This window comes from Lolium rigidum, chromosome 2, assembly GCF_022539505.1.
Source record: "Lolium rigidum isolate FL_2022 chromosome 2, APGP_CSIRO_Lrig_0.1, whole genome shotgun sequence".
NCBI lineage: Eukaryota > Viridiplantae > Streptophyta > Magnoliopsida > Poales > Poaceae > Lolium > Lolium rigidum.
The window spans coordinates 265,949,230-265,967,532 of NC_061509.1; the positions used below are offsets into that span (position 1 = coordinate 265,949,230).

General features: G+C 43.6%; 1 protein-coding gene across 1 annotated transcript; it reads right to left on the bottom strand.

The window, feature by feature from the left end:
- Positions 1-1,395: 1,395 nt before the first annotated feature.
- On the bottom strand, positions 1,396-2,295 carry LOC124688719 (ethylene-responsive transcription factor ERF003-like). The gene is made up of 2 exons (XM_047222356.1): positions 2,213-2,295; positions 1,396-2,112 (listed from the first exon to the last, which is right to left on the bottom strand). Exons 1-2 carry the CDS (start codon positions 2,293-2,295, stop codon positions 1,698-1,700), a joined length of 498 nt encoding a protein of 165 aa, XP_047078312.1. The 3' UTR covers positions 1,396-1,697.
- Positions 2,296-18,303: the final 16,008 nt, after the last annotated feature.

Here is an 18,303-nt window from a genome sequence, read left to right on the forward strand (position 1 = left end):
CCATGAGATTAGATCAGAGCTTTTCTTTCTCCTGTGGTATAAGACGCAGAGAAGCACGAAACGTTTTCATTTTTTGTTTGCAGAGAATCAGGAAGCGGTTATCTCTTCTGCTTACTAACGGACAGCGCTATGGGCCTTTTTCTATTTAGTCAACATGGGCCATTTACCCTTTGGTTAGTCTGGGCTATATTTTACGTCAGGTTTAACTAAAAGGGATAAAAGTGGGGCAGCGCCGGGTGACCTGTAAGCTATTCCCTCCGTTCTAAATGGATTATATTCAATTTTGTCTACATATATATATATATATATATACATATCTAGAAGGAGAACCCGTTGATGTAGTATCAAACTAGAATCCCGCTTTAGCGTCAACTTGGACCAGCTAGATATTACAATATAATACATACATGTCTAAGAAAAGGTAAGTAAAATAATTTGAAACGGAGGTAGTATGACATGTGTTGCTGCTGATGGCCAGTTCAATTGTTCGCTAATTGTTGCGGCCTACGGAACGGTCAATCATGTGCAATAAGCCTAGCCATAGTATAGTGTGACTCATCTGAGAGGGTCGAGACAACTCTAAATTAGACAACTGACTATCAATAGGCATTCGAGTAGCGGCAGTAGCTAGCTGTAACACATTGACGACAAAGTGTACCCTAAGACCTAAGCTCAACGATTCAAAATCTCAATTGATATGGCATCTCGGAGAAAAAACAAGATTGCCATGGTAATGTAGGAATCTAAGTCTCTCTCAATTGTTCATCATGTGTGTCCACATTTGACTGTACAATCTATGCCATGGGGAAAGGGAGTGCACTACATCCACCTGCCACTGTGACTTGTGATTCTGATAAAGAGACAACATGGTAAATGCAAGATTGATATCAATATAATAACATCACTGTCTTCACAACTAGCTAGAAATATCAAGTAAGTTTATAAGACATATGTATAAATGATATGATAGTTGTATTTTACAAATATTGCATGTATACATATGTTAATTTTTTTTGTCAGTGTTTATATTAAGGGCCCCTGGTTCTAACTTTGCCCCGGGCCCTCGAAACCTCAGGACCGGCCCTGCCGGTATCATGTGGTTTGGTCACTCGATCAGTCGATCGCGGCGTGCGTGACCACCAATGGGGACATGGGGTCAACAGAGTGGCGCTATTGTATCACTTGCCGTGCTGCCATCTCTTCCTGAAGTGAAGTTCAGGTCCTGATTCCATGTGAGGGGTTCTACCGGAGAGACACGCCTTGATGTTCGTATAATCGTATCACCTTTTCAGTGAAGCCTCGTTCCTGGCCCTGTCAATAAACCATCGGGAGCCCGGTCGATCTTGTGGCGCGAGCGCGACCCATCCCAAACACATTTTTACAGAAGCATGGATTGACGTCACAGAGGTAACTAAGCCGAGAACAGTGAAAATAGGAAGGGCTCAAATTTGTTACTGTACTCTTCTGCCGCTAATACTAGGTACTGTACATCTACTGGTAGCGTGTTGTAGGACAACTCTTGAACAAACTAACTAATCGGAGTTCTTCAGTCTTCATGTAGTTCGCTGAGGTACGCGCGTAGCAGAGAACTAGACACTGGACACGCACAGGAAAGTACGTACGTATGCAGACGCCGTGACCATTCTCCCGAAGGAAGAAGCAGAGGAAGCAGAGCACTCGCCGGACAATCTCTTGATCTAACGGTAGATCTCCATGGAGAAGTCGGAGTCCAGCAGCTCCTCGATCATCTGCTCCACGTGCTGCTCCTCCAGGTGCCGCCCGCCCCACCCCTCCGCGCCCGACGACGACGACGACCCAGTATCGCCGGTGACGCTGCCGAGCGGCATTATAGCTGCTGCGGCCGCCGCGGAGGCCGCGGCTGCGGCGGCGGCCTCCCTCTGGCGCTGCGCCGCCTGCACGGACGCCAGGTTGAAGCGGTGGAGCTTGGTGACGAGCGCGGCGGAGAGGAACGAGGACGACGCGGCGGCCGCCACGGCGTTGGGAGGGAAGTTGGTGCGCGCGCGCGGGCCGCACATGATCCGCGCCGCCTCGTCGTAGGCCCGCGCCGCGTCCTCCGCCGTCTCGAACGTGCCCAGCCATATCCGCGTCTTCCTGCAATCGCAACCATGGTCACCGTCAGCCATCGAACCAAGAATCACTGCAAGTCTGCAAGCGCAGCGGACGGAAGGACGAGCGAGGGCGTCGGACGCACAGGAGAGGGTGGCGGATCTCGGAGACCCAGGAGCCCCAGTGGCGCTGCCGCACGCCGCGGTACCGCTGCTGCGGCCGAGCCATTGCACTATCCTACGGCGGCGACGGTGCTGATCGCGGCCGCTGGAGGCGGTTCGGTGCAGGCCTCCGTCTTCGTCTTCGTCTTCTCGGTTGCTTCGTGCTCCTGTTGCTGACGTGAGAACGGAGAGCGGCCGGGCGAGCTTAGCGGGAGCAGCGGAGTGCGGCGGCGGTGCGTGAGCCATGGCGCGGGAGGTATAAATACCAGGGGGAATTAAAGCGCAGTGGGAATCTACGGGATATTTGGATGGCTGCTGGGTGGGGGCCCACATGAATGGCCGATCGCTTCAACGGCATTGGGTGCATGTTCTGTGGGCCCTTTGGAAGAGGACGCTGGGCCTACCTGATATCTTTGCGTCTTTTTTTTTTGGTTTGACTGTTCCTCCTGCGGCGTCTCTTGCTTAACTTGGAGTAATTTCAGGTAAAAAAATAGAGTAATTCGTTGGTGCATATGCTTTTATTATTGGATAAAAAAGCGTGTTGAATAATTCCAAATAAAATATTCGCCTATATATATCTTGATATTTATGTTTGCGCGCAAGGTTCCACGAAAAACCGAATTTTCACACTGGATTTTTATTTGCTTACACACGATACAAAAATATTTATTTTTCAAGAGCCGACTTTGCGAGTATGTAGAACATCGACATGTATGCGTGACATATTTTTGTTGGAGTTTGTTGACATTCTGAAATACGTTTTAAACGTATTCTAAAAATCAGAAGCATATGCTCTTGGGTGCCAAAACGTCTATTTAGCTTAATTGAGTTGATATCTCATCAAGGTGATTGGTGAGATAGAGATTCACATGTCAAACTCTATAGCGATTCCCAATTCCAGCATAATTCCCATAGCATGACTTTTCCATGCAAATATAGATATTGACGTCTAGGTAGATAGATAGCCATGCGCGAGTTTTCATCCCCATGTTCGCTCTACGTACCGTGGTCATGGCATTTTCCGTGGCCACGGCTATGAACGTGCACACCGGACAAACGTGCTCACATGCAGCACCATGCAACCGGATTTGGTCGTGCGTGGTATCCAGAAGTCGCATACGATCGAGATAACTATATATGTATGGCCTAGCTAGCTACTGAATGTGCACGGGACACGGCACATGTGAGCTCCCATCCTCTAGGCTCTATCTCGTACATGAAAAATGAGACAGTTGAGGGGAAACCACTGGCAGGTAGTGGTGGTATCTTGCTAAAAAAATCAGACCTAAGTAATTATTTTTTGTGAAACACGATCTGGCCTTTTTTCTCGGAAAAAGCTCAGCGATCTATATTAATATTCATCAATAGTACAAAGAGCTCTATAAAAGTAACAGCAATTACGGATTGGTTCTTGGATCACATAGCAAACACTACAAGCACTACAACGAGCGGAAAGCGAGCTGCCATCCTCGCCCTACCTCAATGTAGCCGGACAAAAGCTTGTCATAACAAAGCTTGTTGTATTCGACATACGAAAAGTTGTTATGCTAATTAAAACTCCAAAGGTCAACATGCCAGAGCGACAATCATTGCCAAAGATGAAAATAATAAATTGGAATGGCCAGACTTGCAACCATGAAACCTGACACACGAACACCGCCCAGATCTGAAAAGATCCGCCCAAAAGACAACTTCACACGCCCTCTGCCAGCACTAGGCTGTTAGCGTCCTAGGCCCAACTCCACCCACGCACTCGTGTCGCATTCATGCAGCCCACAAGCAAAGAGCATTTTCCATCCAAAAGATCGGTCTAGTAGGAGGATGGCTACTCTCCCTTATAAGTTGCGCGTAATACCCTCCCGTTATCGAGGTGGAACTAAAATCAATAACTACGCCTACTATCATAACATAGGCATACATCACGAACGGGGATAGACCAAGTAGGACCCCATTCTCAGCCTAGTAGTTAATAACTACAACCCTTGTTACGTAGGTCGATCATGGCTGATGAGCATGTATGCATCTGAAACCTTCAGATTGTTGAAAGAACATGGAGGCCACATGAAGGGCCACTGGCCTACGCAGATAGCCACATCATGCATGGATAGGCGGCGAGCGCTAGCCACTGGCCTTCCACATGCGAAATTTTCCTATTCATTGAGGGCGCCAACTAGGCAACTTGCCATGCATGTGTGAGGACGTATATGGATGTTCTCTACCGGGAAAAGTCAAGCAAGCTGAGGTAGGCATGGTCTGGACTCAGGACTCGATCGGTTCCAGGCACTGGTGGCTCATACGAGTAGCAGGCACTAGCTAGGCACTGATCAGCAGTTGCAAGTTGCTCAGCTCATGTGCACCACCACCACACGGGACACACAACCAAAAATGTAGATCAGCTGTGCATACTAGTATACTAGCGCTGACGTCGCACCCATGCATGTACCACAAAGCCATGCATGCTGCTAAATTTTCAAACCCTTTGTTGGTGGGCACTGATAAACGGTAAAGTGAGTGAAAATGGAAAAAATGGCTCTCTTTTGTCTTATAATTGAGAAAATAATGCGTTAGACCTTTTTTTCACAACATGGTATCGTGCTATCTAGCACGGCGACATTTTTTCCGTTGTCACGTGTAGTGAAACTCGAGCAAGTAGCAAAAAATCAGTTTAGAGCTTGGGTTATTGGTTGCCCGATATTTTTCAAAATTTAAAAACTTGATTTCAAAGTTTGAAAAAAATCCAATAAAAATTCTAAATTTAGCCAACCATGTATGCAACGAGCGTGATTTTTTTGGGTGCAAAACCTTGTATTCTAGGCTCATAAAATTGAGAAATCTGATCAATTTTAGAAGCAAGATTTTGCATTGTTCACAACACCTACTCCCTCTGATTCAGTTTACAAAGCACGCACACGTAAAATAAGAAAAAAAGATTGAACATTAATTTGGTCAACAAAATATAAACTATATAACACGAAAGTTATACCATTCATTTAAAAAAATATGAATTCAATAGTACAATTTTTGTGGCATATATCTCATGTTTTATTGATAATATTGGTGGTCATTTTTTTCTTAAACTACGTGCATGATTTACAAACTGAACCCGAGGGAGTAGATCTAAACTTCTGTCATTTTTGCCGAGACTAAAATACAAATTTTCTATATTAAATATTTGCATATGTAGTAGTAAAGTACAACATTGGTTCCAGTAATTTTTGAAACTCTGGAATTGAATTTTTGAATTTTGAAAATATAGGGCTACCTGCAGCCCGTGCTCCAAAATGCTGCACTCTGCAAATAGTTACAACTTACAAGTGGTGTATACAAGATCTTGAGACTTGCAGCTAGGCCTACAGCATAGTATAACCTCTCGTAGCTGCAGGTCTGGACAAGCCCACAGCTCCCAGCTGCACTCATGCGGCCTTGTCCTGTTAGGCAGCTCAGGTACTATATACCCAAGGGCCAAGGCTTTCATCACCGCACCATCTTCCATGGGGCTGTGCTCTGCCATGCAGGCGTCGGAAATTCAAAAGCTTATCTTGGCGTCTCCTCCTAATCAGATGCGAGGCAGTTGGTTTTTGTCTTCGGTTTACCGATGCGTAGCAGCCTGGATCACACTGAAATTGACCATGCGCGACCATCTGTTACGTACGCATAGTGCATGTATGGATTGATGGATGGGTATGCACGTACTAGAACGCCGCGAATCCAGCCGCGTGATGGGACCCGTGATCCGGCTGACATGCATAAAATATGATGTAAAATGGTATACTCCCTCCATCCTAGTATGAAGTTTATCTAAGATTTTATCAAAAGTTGAATGTATCTAGATTAGATGCTATTGTTTTAACAAATCTTGCACAATATTCACGGGATGGAGGGAGTATGTGGTGAGAAAGATTGCTTCTAAAAGATAATCTTTTAATTAAGGAAATACAAACCCCTTTTTCAACTTCCTCTTCGCTTCACCTCATATGTGACATTACTAAGATATCATTGCCAATGATCATGGAGTCCCAACCTACTTAATTAACCGGCCCACGACAGCTGGTTAGTTGCTGGACTTCAATCGAAACGAAGTCTTCTAGAGCAGTGTAGAGAGATGGTTAGTTTTCCACCACCACACCGAGAAACAGCTTAGTCGGTACTCCCTCAATTTCATAATTCTTATCATGGTTTTAGCATAAATTTAAATTACGATCTAGGGCAAGTACCAAATAGCTACTCTAAAAAACACATTTTTAGAAGTAGTTGTTTGGCACCAAAGTATTTTTAAAGTATTCTTAGAATATTTTAGTTTCTAAAATACCGAAGTATTAAATACTTCAAGGTGTTTGGATCCAACGAATACTATGGTTTTAAAAACTGAAGCATTTTCTAAAACTGCATTTTTTTGCCCTATTGAAAACTTCAGTCCTAAGTCCTAACCTCTTCTTTTTTCTAAACTGAAGTATTTCCCTGCAGGCACTAAAATACATTATTTTTGGAATACAATGGTTTGAGAAAAACATAGCTCCCAAACGGAGCCTTAGCCAGCTCAGCCGTCATTGTCTAGTATGGGAAGATTGCTAGTAGTAGCTGAATCCTTGCATGGAGTACTATAGTTGTTTCCAGTGGTCAGATTAATGCAGTCATTCCCTTGGCATATTTAAGTTCCTGGTTTCGTGGGATCTTACTTGACCCGATCAGGTGGGACCTATCTGATGATTGGGTCACACCGCCACAATGTCGGCATGCAACTCCTGTGCTCCACTAGTAGCGTTGGTTCAGGAAAACCCCGGTCAAAATACTGGCCCCTGTTTTCGTTCATGGTTTCGGCTCCACTAGATGCGTTGGTTCAAAAGAAACCCAGCCTGAAGCTTCATTCAGACTTTCAGTAGACACAGCGGAAGTCCCTGCAATTGTGCAAACCTTGGCGAGCTACGCACGAGATGAAGCGCTCCACCACATTTCCATTTCTGACTTGGCTCCTCTTCTCCTTTAGACCTGTCTCGCGCGTCGATCCATCCAGAGAGCTAGACAGCACTGTGTTGTGATGGACGACGTGCATGGGGTGCGATGCAATGCACCATATATGGATAGATCGATCGAACATGGCAGACATCGGCACGTAGAAGAAGAAGCAGAACGCATCGAGAGAGCTGGCAGCGAGCGCGACCGGCTAACCGAACTAACCATGACCACAACCTGCCGATCGAGTGATAAGCAGGCCGCAGCCAGGCAATCATTGGAAAGCTCCTGCATAAATGCGACAGATGCATGCGAAATGACGGCCGCCTGAATCGATTCATGCCGTCGATCGATCGACCGATCAGGATCAGGTTCAGTATCGATCGATTTGGGTTGTGGGATCGACCGGTGAAGAATTGAAGATAGATCCCCATGTGGCCATCGGCCCATACGAGTCCGACGTCGATCGGGGCCTGGAAGATGACGACGTACTACGGCCTTCACGGTCGTCCAGGTGCATGCACGTATCGGTCTCAGCTGAATAGCTGATCCGTGAGCACCATCGTGGTTGTGCCCGGCTCTAGTGGAGAGGCGTGGTCCTGGTCGTCATCTTCTCATCTTCTTCTTCTTACCCGTGGTCGACGCGGTTTGGGTTGAGCAGCTGTACTACGTGTTACGAGAGGGACGTCCGTGTTTTGTTCCTCTTGTTTAGTGTCTTCAGGTGATGTCAGATTCATTTGGGCGGTCCCGTGAATCGCGGTCTCTCGTAGCAGTGTGTACCGCTGACGACTCATAATACGAGCAGGGACGGTTGTTATTTACTCCCTGCTATTGGCCTAGATGCTGGGTAGGGATTGGCGTGTTGATCGAACGGATTGGAGTGGAACCTCCTGGCTCGGTAAGAGATGATCGGAAACAATTGCCGTCTCTTGTTTAACGATGCACTTAGGGCATGTACAACCCCAGGCGCTAAAGCAGACACTTGAGGAGCAAAAAGAAATTAATTTTCGCAGAATATTATGATACGCGGCTGGTACTCCAACGGGAAGCGCTAATAGGGACGCTAAAACAGATTTATTTTCCGTGTTAAATAGAACCACTCTGTTGGATTTTTCGATAAAGGATGCTTTATTACTTTAATAAGCAATTACATTCAGCCTCTGCATAACCAGGATGCACACAGCCGTTTTGTTGTCTCAAGTCCAAAAGGATAAATAATAAAAACTAGGCGAGATACATATCGGAACGATGAATCATATAACGCCTAAAGTGTAGGTGGGGCATCTATCCGTAGACTATGCTGCCACCAATGTAGGCAAAAAGTATCCCTCGCCGTAGCCTCCAACCGTGTACAGACCTCCGTACATAGCTGTCGGTTCTCCACTGGCGTAGAGGTAACCATGAACGGAGAATACCCGTACATCCGTAGATGACCCGCAACAAAGAACAATTTTTGTCATTAAAGATCTTGTCATTTCTACATAGCCAAAGCGCTCGGATAATCGCTAGCGCCCCCACCCTAAGAAGCAACTTAAACCTTGAATCTATACCATGAAGCCAATTGCCAAAGATATTGGCGACACTAGTCGGAGGATACAAGGTAGACGCTACTTGGATGACGGACCATATAGATCTCGCGAACCGGCACTCTGGAAGAATAAGTGTTTGATTGTTTCATCCTGATGACAAAAAAACACACCGTGTACTTCCATGCCAATTCCGCTTAACAAGATTGTCTTTGGTGAGAATAACCCCACGACGAAGATACCATCCAAAAAAATTAATTTTTAATGGTATCTTCATCTTCCAAATCTTCTTATTGTTGTCAACTGGTAAGTCAGAAAGAAGGATCCACTACAAGAAAACCCCCCCTCTAGCAATACATAGGCTACAACGAATTAAATATGTGTTGTAATTTTTTTGCATAGATACGTATATATCTGTTGCTGGCCATATCCGTCCTCCGCTATACAGATTGCAACTGATACGATGCGTTGCAACTTTATTATGCTTTTTGCATAGGCTCTTCGGAGAGTCCGTATTAAATCTACAGTAGTTGTCAGTTGATCGATTTTCTGAAAACAGAAAAGGAAGTATTAAATCTACTAGTTGTCAGTTGACCAATTTTTCGAAAACAGAAAAAGAATATGAGCTGGGCAGAGATTGAACCCGGGACGTGGGGATATGTAGCATAGGCTTGTGACCATCTCCGCCACGGCAAGCTTTTGTCAAGCTTCAGAAAGAGATTATGTTATTCATTTCGTGACTACTTCTCTATGGCAGTTGGATAGATCAGGGTCCTGGGCACAGTACGTCGGCATCAGGAGGATCCAACCAAGTTCATTAGGTCCGAGCCATCAGCTGCCGATACGTCATCTTTCAGAATTTCATTAGGTCGTTGCAGCCACATCCATCCGGTGGCGGCAACGCCGGCGCACTTCACCGAGTCTGCGCCATCCTCTACCTCCTCCCAACTCAATCGGTCCGCATCAATAGCCAGCCGGTGTCGACAACGCCCCTGGAAATCATCAGGTCAGAAGCCTCTTCCCTGATTCCTCTTCTTTCTCCTGATCCCCGATTCTGATCTCTAACTAGATTCGCATGGGTCTCACCCCAGGCACATCAGGCAGGTGTCGCCACGTCCTAAAACGACTTCATTAGGTCAGCAGACATCCAACAATATCGGTTCTGAATTGATTCACTGGTGAGTGAAAAGATAAGGGGCTTTTAGCATTAACAAATGAGTTACTTTAATTAGAATTTCAGTACTACTTAATTATTATCGATGGGTTTATTGTTTTTGAATTTTATTACATATCTTATTCCCAACCGTGACTACCTTAGCATTCAGTGCCAAGATGAATCCTGATAAGTTATCATGTGTAAATGTTTCACTAAGAATGCCAAGATTTGTTTCCTCTAACTTACTGAGTCAATATATGGATAATTGGACTACTCTGTTTCATGATTTGGAAAAGTTCTTTCACACGTGCCCTATACTTCTCCATATACTTTCATTAAACATGATATCTGCAAGCTTATATACGTTCGTACTCTAAATTAATTTGGTTGCTACATAAGGCTTCTACAGATTGTATACTTTATAAGTTATGCAATTGCTCTGTATTCTTTCGACATAATAGCTGGCATCTTTCTAGGGATGGTATTTTGTTGGATACTCGCAGAACACAACATAACAATAAGTTTTCAATGTATGTTCTCAAATAAATTGCATTCAAATGAACTACACCTGAAGCTCATACATGCTACTGATCTCTTTATTCAGTGTGGAATGGATTTAGACGCCATCAAGTTGTTGTTGCGTTATCCTAGAGGGACTGCAGAGCACTTAGCTGGCGTAGATGGATTTATGGAATTTGCGTATAAAGATAAGCTTGAAGATACAAAGATCTCTTGTCCATGTGAAGATTGCGTGCACACTATACTACTATCAAGAGATGATGTCCGTGGCCACTTGGTGTGCAATGGAATGCTTCAGAGTTATGATAAATGGGTTTTCCATGGTGAGTCAATATCTGAACAACCAGCTCAACAACCACAACCTCGCAATGAAGGAATGAATGCTAACATGCACCAATTAATTAATGATGCACTTAGGCAAGTATATGATGATGTGCCAATGGCAGACAATACAGATTTTCCAAATCCACTTTCAAATGGACCAAACATAGAAGCACAAAACTTTTACAAATTGATTAAGGACTCAGAGAAACCTTTGTGGCCAGGATGTGAATTATCTCAGTTATCCTTACTTGTTCTTTTGTTTAATATAAAATCCATGAACAAATGGTCTGATAAATCATTTGGAGATCTACTTGATATTCTGCACATGGCTATTCCGAATGGAAAGGAACTTCCCCAGAATTTTTACGAGTCTAAGAAGATTGTTTCGAAGTTTGGCCTTGGTTATGAAAAAATTCATGCATGCCCAAAAAATTGCCAGTTGTTCTGGAAAGATAAAGCAGATGATGATTTTTGCTCTATCTGCAAGGCTTCTAGATGGAAAGATAAACTACCCGAAACCAAGTTAACCAAAAAGGAAAGAAAGAAAGCAATCCCAAGCAAAGTTTTAAGATACTTTCCAATCAAGGAGAGGCTGAAAAGGTTGTTCATGTGCAAAGAAACGAGCAGCTTTAGCGCGATGGCACGATGAAGAGCGCATCAAGCGGGATGGCGTGCTACGACATCCAGCTGATTCCTGTGCATGGAAGCATTTTGATGAAAAGACGGGATTTGATTCGTATGCCCGTAATATTCGGTTTGGCTCGGCTACCGATGGATTTAATCCATATGGGATGATGAGCTCTAGTTATAGTTGTTGGCCGGTTGTCTTAGTCATGTATAACCTGCCTCCATGGCTATGCATGAAGGAATCTTACCTTTCATTATCTTTAATAATTCCTGGATCTAAGAGCCCCGGGGATAATATTCATGTCTTTCTACAACCCCTTTTAGATGATTTGAAAGATCTATTTCTGAATGGCATTTCCGTTTATGATGCATCCAAAAATGAAACCTTTCTTCTGAAAGCAGCTGTGTTGTGGACTATAAATGACTTACCAGCCTTCGGAATGTTGGCTTCATATATGGTGCATGGAGAGTTTGCATGTCCACCTTGTGGTGCAAATGCATGGACCAAGCGCCTGAAACATGGGAAAAAATATTGTTTTATGGGTCACCGACGATTTCTGCCACCTGGTCATGAATTCCGTAATGATGCTTCTTCTTTTGATGGAAAACTCGAGCATGGAACGAGCCTGAAACTTATTATGGGCGCCCCGTATTAGATGACATAGCTTCCATTAGTGATTTTACGAAGTCAAAAACATACAAGGGCAAAAGCAGTCTATTCACATTACCTTATTGGAACACTAATCTCCTTCGACATAATCTTGATGTTATGCATATAGAGAAGAATGTGTGTGATAATATTTATGGCACACTTCTAAATTTGGATGGAAAGTCAAAAGATAATCTACAGGCTCGTCAAGATCTCAAAGAGATGAATATTAGAGAGGATCTCCATCCAGAAAAAAAACCTTCAGGCAAGTTCTACTTACCACCTGCAAGCTTTACTATGTGTAGAAGTGAGAAGCAATTATTCCGCAAAAATCATCGCAATATAAATGTTCCAGATGGATATTGTGGAAATATATCCAAATGTGTAAATTGTGTTGACGGAAAAATCCATGGACTCAAAACACATGATTGTCATGTCCTAATGCATCAATTCATGCCTATTGCTTTGAGGGGTATTCTTCCAGATAATGTCACAAAGCAGTATTATTTGAATTGTCATCTTACTTTCGTGGAATATGTTCGAAAGTTCTTCATGAAGATGAGCTTGAACGTTTGGAAGAAAGCATCAAAATTACACTCTGTAAAATGGAGATGATATTCCCTCCTGGATTTTTCACGGTTATGGTTCACTTAGTTGTCCATTTAGCAACTGAGTGTAAGATAGCTGGACCAGTTTGCTACCGATGGATGTACTTCATTGAAAGGTTATCATGTGTTCTTAACATACATTCAGTTTTTCTTTTTCTTCCTTTCATGTCATATATTTTTCTAAATTAATGGTTATGTGTGGACTACAGGTATCTTGGTAAGCTGAAGTCGTATGTTCGCAACAAAGCTCGTCCGGAGGGCTCAATTGCAGAGTCGTATTTGGCGGATGAGTGTATGGCATTTTGTTCAAGATACTTAGAGGGTTTCTCCACTAAGCATAACCAGCCAGCAAGGAATGATGACAACCCACATCAATCTGAATCTTCAATATATTCACATGAGTCTATGTTGTTTCCTCCGGTAGGGAAATCACTGGGAAGACCAATTGTTTACACTTTAGGCGACAACGAGGCAGACATGTGCCCATAGATATGTGCTATTCAATTGTGATGCTGTCAAGCCATATTTAACGTAAATGTCATGGCCCAAATTTTCAATTTGTTTATTATTTAGTTTTTATGTAAACTTGTGGCCTTCTTTTTGTAGAGAACATGGTAAATATTTGAGAAGAAAGAACCGAAAGAAACGCCTAGATCCAAATACATTTGAGAAGATGCAACATGAGGAATTTGCTGAATGGTTCAAGGATCATGTAAATTCCATTATGCAATTTAATCATGATTTACTTATTTTTGGTTTGAATTTAGCTTACATATTACTTTTTTCCTATAGGTCATGGAGTTGGAGAGGGAGAACGGTACTGGCAGCATCGATGCGGATATTAGATGGTTAGCCCGTGGTCCACTTCATGTTGCAACAAGACATAGAGCATTTAATATTCGTGGATACAGATTTAGACCGAAGCGTTATGACAAGGTGACTCAAAATAGTGGTGTTGTTCTGATTGCAAAAACATCAAGCTACACTTCTGCACGTGATAAAAACCCTATCCTTGGAGATGTCATGTACTTTGGAAGGATAGTTGACATAATTGAGTTAGACTACTATAGAAAATTTTCAGTTGTGCTGTTTAAGTGCGAATGGGTTGATCCTACTGAAGGAAAAGGTGTGCAAATAGATAAGTATGGTTGTAGACTTGTCAATTTCTCGCATCAAATTCACACCGGTAAAAAGGGAAGTGATGAACCTTTTGTGTTTGCCAATCAAGTCGACCAAGTATTCTACGTGGATGATCATCTTTATCATGGATGGTCAATTGCTTTGAAGATAAAGCCTCGAGATGAGTTCGAATTGGGTGAAGAGTGGAACGATGTGGAAACTGAACCTTATCATGTCAGCAAGTTCTTGGAGCTTTTTGATATTTCCCATCAGAAACAAACTTGGAGGAGAAGAGATATAGAGGGAGATACTGTAGATGCTCCCAAAGTGTCACCAGATGAATCAGTTCCCGATGAAACAGTGCCTCAATGAAGTTCAGCTTCCTGTGTGTTCTCGTGTGATTCAGTTGCAACATTTTCTTCAGCAGCGGGTGAATTATAAAAGTCTGGAACCAGTTAACTTGATGAAGCCATTTCTGTTCATTTTTAAAACTATTTGTTGCTTAAAGACTTTATTTTCTGTCCCAGTACATGGTACCTCGAACAAGTATATTTGTGGTGCGTAAGAGTACTTTCTTAATTTCGGAACCTGCAATTTGTCACAATATGTGTGCACTGCTATTATTTTCTGAAAACGTGATCAAAAGTTCTTTTTTTGATGGTATGTACAACCATTATTCAGTATTAGGCCTTCATAGGACATATCTCCCTTTATATCAGGAAACAAATCCAAGATCCGTATGTAAGATGACCATCAATTGGATAAACTTTGTAAACGGATAACCTGAGAGTCACTTTCAGTTTTGACACCTACATAATATTTTGAACCAGAAATTAGATATCGATTCCCTGAAACTGTCGACAATCAAGTTCAGTTAGCTGAACTTTTCTGCATGTTTCTGAACTTTGCAAGTTCAGTCAGCTAAACTTTTGCTAAATTTATTTCATGGTAATTTTGAAATAACATGAAAATTTTGAAATGGAGAAATACGACACACTAGCAGAAAACAGGGCTTTCGTGCAGGCTTTTTGTCCCGGCCCGCGACAACCGGAGGCAAACCCTAGCACATAGCGCCGCCAGGCTGCCGGAATTCTCCGCCACCGCCGCCCTCTACCCCGCGCGTGCCCTCCTCTGCCTCGGGCCGCCGCCGCCTTCGTCCTCTGCCTCGAGCCACCGCCTTCGTCCTCTGCCTCGGTCGCCTCGGCCGCCGCAGCTAGGTAGCGCGCTCACCGCCGCCTGCTCGGGCCGCCGCCTCGGTGCCCTTTTTTTATTTTTAGGTTTTTTTTGTAGTTAGTATATTTAGTTTTTAGTTTTAGTTTTAGGTTTATAGTTAGTAGTTAATTAGGTTTTAGTTTTAGTTTTAGTTTTAGTTTTAGGTTAATTAGGTTTTAGTTTTATTAAGTTAATTAGTTAATTAGTTTTAGTTTAGTAATTAGTTTTATTAAGTTATTTTGTTTTAATTAGTTATTTAGTTTCCTCGCGGCAGGGAGCATTCCCTCGCCATGTGGCCAGTCTCACCGCAGCGGAGGCACACCGGCCCCATGGTGCAGTCGACGACGCGGTGCCCCGGCTGGGTGCAGAGCAGGCACATGCCCTCGTAGTCTGCGTACGCGCCGACCTCGCGCGCCGGGCGCACCGGCCTCGCCGCGACCTTCTTCCCGCCGCGGCGCCCCCTTGCGCGTTTGCGGGTGACGTGAGCGGGTTCTTCCCACAGGCCTCCCTCTCCTTCTTCGTCGAGGAGATCATCGGAGTCATCCAGCGCGTCGATGGCAGTGCTCGCTTCCTCCCGCCGGACCATGGATCTGACCTCGCGGCGCGCACGGGAGCTCTCCGGCTCATCGACGCGCTCCGCCGCCCTTGCCCCCACCAGCGCATCCCGGAAGGAACTCGGGGTGTCCTCCGAGTCCGACCCGCGACCGCCGCGCCAGCGGTCAGCACGGCCGCGCGGGCTCCCCGCCGGCGATGGTGAGGGGGAAGGGGATGGGGATGGAGTGGCCATGGGTGGGTGGGGTGCCGCCGCCGCGGCGGCGACGGAGCAGGGGACAGGCACGCTCACGCCCGCAGCACTCCTCTCGCTGCGCTCCTCTCGCTTGTAAATCTAATTGCATCAAAGGTTTCATTAAATATTTAAACATAAATATTTTAAATAAAAATATATCATGATATATTGAGATTAACTTTTTTTTATTACTATATACTAGACTTTTTTTAAACATACGGACCGAGACGTTTTGGAATTCTGCATCTTTTCGCTCCATATTTTCGCTCCACGCTTTTATTTCCCTCCATTCTTTCCCACCAAATAGCCCCCAATGTGGGCAAAAAATTGGTTACCCGCGCTAATTGTACGATGACCCCACCTTTCATAGGAACCAGGAATTATCACGGGTAGAACTTTGAACGGAACAAATCCCACAAAATCAGCTACCTCGCCGCATATACAGCGGTTCCTTCTTCTTATTCGCGCAGGTGGTCACGCCCACGACCGTCGGGTGGCATCTTCCAACTCCGAGTTCATCAGGTTAGCGGCATATCTTCCGATCCCTTCTCTTCTCTTGATCCCTACCCCAGATCCCCTTCTCTAACTCAATCTCCATGGATCTCCTAGGCACAGCAGGCAGGTGTGGGCAGCACCCAACGAGTTCAATCAGGTCAGCCGCCCTCCTCTCCCGATGCTACCACTGCCCATTCCTCTGTTAACTCAATTTCCATCGATGATACAGGCACAACCGGACGGCGATGGTAGCGACCCTGTGAATTTTTCAGGTCAGTGGCCTCCTCTCCTTTTCCCGATTCCTGATCCATTACTGATTTGCATCCCCGATCTATGAATATTTGAGTACTATATCGTGTCGGTATGTATTCCTAGGGGTGAATGGGTACGTTTTCTGTTTCATGCCTCATTTTTTTCACTGGTGAAGAACGGGGTAAATTTCCTGGGAATTCACATGAGAGTACTATGTGCTGCTACCGCATGCTTTCCCCATCCCTCCATTATTCTATTATATTTTTACAATCGTCAGTATATATTTTGAGGATTTTCTATGATACATGCTAACTTTGTGTTATGATTTTCATGGTGCATTAGATATGACGAGGAAAAAAATGCATGTTGTCGAATCCAACGAAGAATATTTGGTCGAGGAACAGATCGAGCAACAAAATTGTGTTGAAAAAATTCAAGAATCATCTGATCATCAAGTTATCACAACAAGTAACGATGAAGAAGGCTCCACAGATTGTGATGATGATGCTGATAACGATGAAGGTAATTTGGAAGCTATTCCTTATTCATTGCAACAGAAAATTCTTAATTGTCATATGAGATAATTCCGAGTTGAATTCATGCAAACCGTAGGAACAAAAGGGCGTAAGAAGAGAAAGCTTAAATATATTTGGAACCTTCCTGTTGGAAAAAGGATTGTGGTTAAGTGCAATGATTTAGATCAGCCAATTGGGAAAGAAGCTAAACATCTTGGAAACTTTCTTGGCACGATAGCTAGGAATGGATCCTTGTGTAGCTTGTCCTACAAGGATTGGAGATTGTTGATAGGAGAAAAAGATAAAGAAACTAATGTAAGGATAAACTTAAAGGCTATACTTGATCAAGTAAAGGTAAATTGTGGCACATTAGTATCTTTTACAAGATTCTCTTATTTTGCATTAAATTTAGTTTCTCTATTGTTTTCTGATTATTATTATGTAGATGAGGTTCCTATATCCTTCACGATTGGAACCATATATATTAAAAACAATTAGAGACCGATGGAGGCAACATAAGTCAGACATGAAAGCACTCTACTTTAATGATAAGAAGAGCATTGAAGCAAATTACAGCAATGGTCCAAGTTGTGTGAGTCCAGATCAGTGGAGAGCTCTAGTGAATAATTGGACAAGCCAGAAAGCAAAGGTACATAGGCATTTTTTTATCGTTTATATTTTCCCCTATCAAATTAGCTTTTCCACCAAATTATAAGATATGTGCACAAATTTTTCCATTTATTCTTTGTAGGATATAAGTGCTCAAAATAGGGAAAACTGTGGGAAGAGGAAGTCCACGCATACCGCTGGAACGAAGAGTTTTTCTCGGAATAGGGAAGAATTGGTATAATTTTTAATAACTACATCTCTTTTCCATTTTCATATAACGTAAATTTATCACCAACCCCTTAAGTAATTTATTCATCCACTATTAGAGAGAACAAGATCCTGAGAAGAAGTACCCTCATAGGGCTGTCTTGTACATCCATACACACAAGCCTATAAGCAAGGATAACAAGAAAATTAATGCACATGTGGTATTTCCTCAGCTCTCAGCCACTCTTACTTTGCTGCTATTGCATATTTTGCCTTTTCTTACTCTGTCTTGTGTTTAGGCAAGGTTGAAAGGTATCTTAGAAGAGCAACCAGAGTTAGCAGATACCAGCCAAGGAAAGACTGCTTGGAAAGGAGATGCATTGAATATAGTCTTGGGAGATGAGAAGTCTGGTCATGTACATGGTTTGGGACTAGTTCCTAATCCAAACAAAGTTCTTGATGTGTCAACTTCCCGCCGCTTCCAGAATATACAATTTACTTCATTGGAGGATATACCAAA